The sequence below is a fragment of the Propithecus coquereli genome, unplaced genomic scaffold, assembly GCF_000956105.1.
Source record: "Propithecus coquereli isolate 6110/MARCELLA unplaced genomic scaffold, Pcoq_1.0 Scaffold77, whole genome shotgun sequence".
In the NCBI taxonomy this organism is placed as follows: Eukaryota; Metazoa; Chordata; class Mammalia; order Primates; family Indriidae; genus Propithecus; species Propithecus coquereli.
In genome coordinates, this window is record NW_012153840.1 from 3,874,599 (window position 1) to 3,881,333 (window position 6,735).

The 6,735-nt window shown below is 43.9% G+C and overlaps 1 protein-coding gene across 1 annotated transcript in view; it reads right to left on the reverse strand.

The window, feature by feature from the left end:
- LOC105824877 (PRAME family member 12-like) overlaps window positions 1-5,080 on the reverse strand; it is a 5,938-nt gene extending 858 nt beyond the window's left edge. Inside the window, exons 1-2 of the mRNA XM_012662489.1 lie at window positions 4,794-5,080; window positions 3,809-4,387 (exon numbers count right to left, since the gene is read on the reverse strand). Coding sequence (XP_012517943.1) covers window positions 3,809-4,387; window positions 4,794-5,080 — 866 coding nt within the window. The remainder of the gene's footprint in view (window positions 1-3,808; window positions 4,388-4,793) is intronic.
- Between the last annotated feature and the right edge of the window lie 1,655 nt (window positions 5,081-6,735).

Sequence of the window (6,735 nt, forward strand, 5' to 3'; positions counted from 1 at the left end):
ATGTTTTGATATAGACACACAATGTGTATTAATCAAATCAGGGTAATTGGTGTATCCATCACCTCAAGCATTTGTCATTTCTTTATGCTAGGAACGTTCCAATTCCACTCTTTTAGTTATCTTAAAGTGTACCATATCTTACTGTTGACTATACAGCAGTCACTTCATTGTGCTATCAAATATTCTTCATTCTGTCTAACTATCTAACTATATTTTTGCACTCATTAACCATCCCCACTTTATCACCACCTCCCTGCTACCCTTCCCAGCCTCTGGTAACCATCATTCTATTCTCTGTCTCCATGAGATCAATTGTTTTAATATTTAGCTCACATACGAATAAGAACAAAATAGAGATTTGTCTTTCTGTGCTTGGCTTATTTCATGTAACATAATGTCCTCTAAATCCACTCATGTTGTTGCAAATAACAGAATTTCATTCTTTCTCATGGCTATATAATATTCCATTGTGTATATGTACCACAATTTCTTTATCCATTCATCCATTGATGGACACGTAGGTTAATTCTAAATCTTGGCTATTACGAATAGTTCTGCAATAAACATGAGAGTGCAGTTACCTTGTTGATATATTTATTTCCTTCCTTTTGGATATATACCCAGCAGTGGGATTGCTGGGTCATATGGTAGTTCTATTTTTAGTTTTTTGAGGAACCTCCATACTATTCTCCATAGTGGTTGTACTAATTTATATTCTCACCAACAGTTTACAAGGGCTCCTCTTTCTCCATATCCTTGCCAGCATTTGTCATTGCTAGTCATTTTGATAAAAGCCATTTTAACTGGAGTGAGATGATGTCTCACTGAAGTTTTGCTTTGCATTTTTCTGATGACTAATGATATTGAACATGTTTTCATATTACAGTTGGCCAGGTGTATGCCTTATTTAGAGACGTCTATTCAGATCTTTAGCCCATTTTTAAATGAGATTATTTCATTTTTTCCCTATTGAGTTGTTAAAGCTCCTTACATATTCTGTTATAGTTACTAACCCCTCATCAGATGGGTAGTTTATAAATATTTTCTCCCATTCTATGGGTTGTCTCTTCACTCTGTTGATTGTTTCCTTTCCTTCACAGAAGCTCTTTAGCTTGATGTGACCCCATTTGTCTAATTTTGCTTTGCTTGCCCATGCTTTGGGAGTATTACTCAAGAAATCATCGCCCTGACCAATGTACTGAAGGATTTCCCCAATTTTTAAAAATAGTTTCATAGTTTGTGATCTTAGATCTAAGTCTTTAATCTATTTTGATGTGATTTTTTGTAAATATGGTGAGAGATGAGTGTCTAGTTTCATTCTTCTGTATATGTATATCTGTATATCCAATTTTCCCAGCACTGTTTATTGAAGAGTCTGTCCTTTCCCCAATGTGTGTTGTTGGCATCTTTGTGGAAGATACGTTCACTATAGACAAGTGGCTTTATTTCTGGGTCCTCTATTCTGTTCCATAGATCTATGTATCTGTTTTTAGGCCAGTACCATGCTGTTTTGATGACTACAGCTCTATAGTATAATTTGAAGCCAGGTAATGTGATTCCTCCAGTTTTGTTCCTTTTGATCAGGATGGCTTTCACTATTCTGGATCGTTTGTCATTCCATATAAATTTTAAGATTATTTTTTCTGTTTCTGTGAAGAATGTTATTGGTATTTTGATGCAGATTGCATTGAATTTGTAAATTACTTTGAGTAGTGTGGACATTTTAACAAAATTGATTTTTCCAATCCATGAGCATGGAATAGCTTTCCATTTTTTGGTACTCTTCAATTTCTTTCATGAATGATTTATAGTTTCCATTGTATTAATAGAGAGCTTTCATTACTTTGGTTAAGTTTATTTCTAGGTATTTTATTTTATTTGAAGATATTGTAAATGAAGTTACTTTCTTGATTTCTTTTTCAGACTGTTTGGTATTGGAATATAGAATTGCTACTTATTTTTATATGTGATTTTATATCCTGCAACTTCACTCAATTTGTTTATCAGTTATAAATCAGTATTTTTGTGGAGGTTTTTGTTTATCTGGATATAAGATCATATTATCTGCAAACAAGGATAATTTGACTTCTTCCTTTTTAATTTGGATGCCCTTTATTCTTTCTGTTGTCTGATTGCTCTAGCTAGCAATTTCAGTACTGTGTTGAACAGCAGTATTGAAAGTGAGCATCCTTGCCTTGTTCCAGATCTTAGAGGAAAAGCTTTTAGTTTTTCCCCATTGAGTGTGGTCCTAGCTGTGGGTCTGTCAAATATGGCTTTTATTGTGTTGAGGTAAGTTCCTTCTATACCTAGTTTTTTTAGAGTTTGTATCATGAAGGGATATTGAATTTCATCAAATGCTTTTTCGGCATCAATTGAAAAGATCATAAGGGTTTTGTTCTTCATTCTGTCAATATGATGCATCACATTGATTGATTTGCATATGTTGAAACATCCTTGCATCCCTGGGGTGAATCCCACTTGATCATGATGACATCTTTTTAATGTGTTGTTGAATTCAGTTTGCTAGTATTTTGTTGAGGATTTTTGCATCTATGTTCATCAGAGATGTTGGCCTATAGTTTTCTCTTTTCATTGTGCCTTTGTTTGGTTTTGGTATCAGGGTGATATAGGTCTTGTAGAATGAGTTTTAGAGTATTCCCTCTTCCTTTATTTTTTGGAATAGTTTAAGTAGGATTCGTATTAGTTCTTTGAATGTGTATGTGGTAGAATTCGGCAGTGAAGTGATCAGATCCTGGGCTTTTCTTTGATGGGAGACTTTTTTTTTTTTTTTTGAGACAGAGTCTCACTGTGTTGCCCGGGCTAGAGTGCCGTGGCGTCATCCTAGCTCACAGCAACCTCAAACTCCTGGGCTCAAGCGATCCTACTGCCTCAGCCTCCCGAGTAGCTGGGACTACAGGCATGCGCCACCATGCCCGGCTAATTTTTTCTATATATTTTTAGCTGTCCGATTAATTTCTTTCGATTTTTTTTTTAGTAGAGACGGGGTCTCGCTCTTGCTCAGGCTGGTCTCGAACTCCTGAGCTCAAACAATCCACCCGCCTAGGTCTCCCAGAATGCTAGGACTACAGGAGGGAGCCACTGTGCCTGGCCCAAGCCCACAGGCTCTCTAAAGCTGTGCCCCCATGTTGGCAGCTAACCACGTCTCTGGGTTGCATGAGCCCACTGGGAGACAGGCATAAAGGACACACCAGGGCAAGATCCAGCAACATCAGCTGGGGTTCCCAGCCTGCAGGGCTCACTGACACGCCTGCGTCATCAGCAAACCCCTTTTACAGTTCTTCAGTCCTGCTCCCTCACACTCTATTCCAGAAGCATGTGTTTCCCACATTCATTACCTTTCCTGTGCTCAGAACATCCTGTGACAGACGGGGAGTTAGAGGCGGGGTGCGAATGTAGCTTGTGCGTGGACCGTGCAGGTGTGATGTGCTTCCCCTTCCTCAGTAACCTCCCCTGTAACTTATTTCTCATCAGATCAACTGAGTCACATTTCGTGAAAAGTCATTCTCGAACTCGCCCTCACTCTCTGAGCCCCCCTGTAGCTGGCTGTCTAGCAGTGTCCCTCTCAACAGCCTCTACCCCAGTTGATCCCTCTACCTTCACTGGGGAGGTTATGTGACATCTGCATCAGGACAGAGCAGCGAACAACACACCGAGGCTTTGACATCCCCGTGTCTCCTTCGCTGTTACGTGCCCAGCTGCTGGCACAGAGTACGTGTCCTTTAGTGTTTACCATCACAAAGGAATGCTTTGGTCTGCTCTGCAGAGCAAGCTCACCATCCTTGCTCACCTGACTAACTGGTCCAGATGGTCCTTGAGGAAGGGGACCCTGTACAGATGAAGCTTGTGGAGGTTGTCCAGCTTGAGGAACGTAGAGGTGAATCTGGCGACAGTCTGTCCCACCCTCTCTAGCCAAGTGTAGTTACGCTCCAAGATATAGGTGAGGTGGAGTTTACGAAGACTCTTCATCTGGGCCAGGTAAGGGACAAACCATCCTAGTTGGTACAGTCCCCAGAAGTTACGCATTTTCACGTCCTGGATACACTTCAGCTCCACCATTTCTAAAAACTTTTTGACACCGTAGATTTGCTTTCCACAGAGCACCACCCGCTTACAGCACAGGTGGACTAAATCCTTCCTCTGCAGGGCCCATTCAAAGACATGCGTGAGAAATTCATGTAGGTCACTATCGTGGAAGCAAAGGAGGTCTACGACCACCTTCAGTGGCCACTGCCTTCCCATGCCTGGACAGTCCTCCCCTGTTTGCCTCTGACTCGTGGCCCGTGGGGACCTCACAGGGGCTCCAGACCACATGCTCCAGAAGTTCTCATCAACTTCCCGTAAATCCAGCACTTGCAGCTTCCACCCACTGTGGGTAAAACACAGGAGAGTCTCAGATTTAGGCAAAGACCCCTGCGACCTGAGCTTTCCTTCCACACCCCAGACATCAGCCACTCTGTCCCTGCTTCTTTGCCCTCTCGATTGTTCCATGCCCTTTCTCCGACTGGATCTTTTCCAGTGTCTGCTTCTCTTGCCTTTTAGTGGCACCGAGAGGAAGCAGGTTCATTTCCCTTTGTGGTCCGTGCACGGTGAGCAGTCCCAGCCTTCCAGAGGCTCTTTCCCAGAGTGGGCTCAGCAATGGTCAGGTCTCTGAGCTTCCTCACTGGCATCATCAGATGCCTCTGGTCCACCCTTGGGCCCCCACTCTCCCTGACCCAGCTGTCTGTCCCCAAACCCGTGGGCCCTCCCTACCAGGCTCCCTGGGTCAGCCTCACCTGGGGCGAACCTTCTGGGCAAGCAGCACATCGAGCCCCTCCAGCACAGTTCTTAGGGTCTCCAGGTCAGGGGTCAGCATCAGGGCCCCCAGAGGCAGGCGGGTGAAGGGCCAGGCCTGCACCATGGCCATCAGGGTTTTGCTGCGACTCTTGGTGAAGGCCTCCATAAATAGTGGTGGGAAGAGCTCCGTTGGCAGCTCCTCCAGGGCGGGGATGGCCACGGCCTCGTCCCTCAGCAGGCTCTGCCCCGCCAGTTGCAGGAGTCTGGGTGGGTCCTGGACGCTCATCCTGATGAAAATCTGCAGGAAAAAAAGTCCTCAGGACAAATCCACAGAAAATGTATCCTTCTCAGGCCAATCACAATCACCCCATCTTCTCCTAGGGCAATGTCTCTACTGTGGCAGAGGTGGGCCAGTCCTCAGTTTACCCCAATTCCATTCTGCATTCAGTGGCCATAAAGCCATAGCTCTGTACCTACTGGCACCAGGAGGACTGTCTCCTAACTACCAAGGAAGGGACAGGTTGACCACTACCCCACTGATTTTCACCCAGTGCTCCACTAAATCCTGGTACCACTGGGAAGTGCTGCTGAGCAGGCTGAGAGCTAGCCGCCACCCTTTTTAGGAGAAATTCCTAATCCCAAAAACCATGGGAACAGCAATATCATGGGGCCCAACATGGCCCACATTCTCAGTTCACACAATCTGGCTGGGGAATACTAAAAGTACATCCTGGCTGGGCACCATGGCTCACGCCTGTAATCCCAACACTTTGGGAGGCTGAGGCAGGAGGATTGTTTGAGGCCAGGAGTTTGAGACCAGGCAAGAGGAAGACCCCTCTTACACCATTTCTACCCCCATAATATTCTGAAATAAAAATAAAACAAAATAAAAAAAGTTTGAAATGAGATAAAGCAAATCGTGAGTCAGAATTTTTGCAGTGAAGACAAGACTACATTTAAAGGAAAAATGACTGGATACTTCTCTGCATCATCTTGAGCTTCCCTATCTGAGACTGGCTGACTGTAGATCAGATGGGATTGTCCTTATGGAGGTCACTGACTTACCAGATCTGGACTCAGTTTGCAGGGTGCTGGGACCTCAGGCAGAAGCAAGCAGTAACTCCAGTCTGCAGGGCTTTGGGACTCTGTGGATCTTCAGGAGCTTACATTGGCCTTTCCAATCACTCCTCCCCTTTTCAACTGCCAGCTTCCAATCAGAATGTGGTATTTGATGAGATTCCTGAAGTTCCACCCAGCTAACCCTGATGGACTTTTTGGCTTTCTCCATATTGATTGACTGAATCGGATATCCAATCATGAAACTGGAAGAATTAGGGATAGGGTGAAAGTCAAGAATTCATTCCTTCATACACTCCACAAACATTGATGGAGTTTTACTAGTATGTGGCCATCATAGTTCTGATTGGGAGACAGTAGAGGGTTTAAAGTGTCGCTCACATTAGACAGAAAAAACAAAACCTGAAAGTATTGTTGCTGGGAGATTTTGGCCCTGTCAAAATTATGAAATTTTATCATAGTTAAAACAGCTTTCTAAAAACAGTGGTGTCATCCCTAGGAAATCAGAATAGAAATCTCCGAATGCAATGTTCAATTACTAACACAGCAGTTGGTGTCTCCCTTCATGTGGAAGAGAGGGACCACTGAGGATGTGATTGGTGTGACACTCAGGCCAGGGCTTCTCTGGAGGAAATCAGGTCACAATAACAAAGAGAAGTAAGGGCGGGGGCTGGGCAGGGTGGGGCTGGGTGTTCTCAGTGGGGCCCTGGGAAAGAACTAAAACACAGTGAATATGTAGGGATTTTTTGGCGGGTCAAGGGAGAGTATAATAAATAGTAGACTGAGGCCACCCTGGTGTTGATCCTGGTAGCCAAGGACGATTTTTTTCTCTGCAACTGATATAACCCTCCTCGTTTTTCCTTT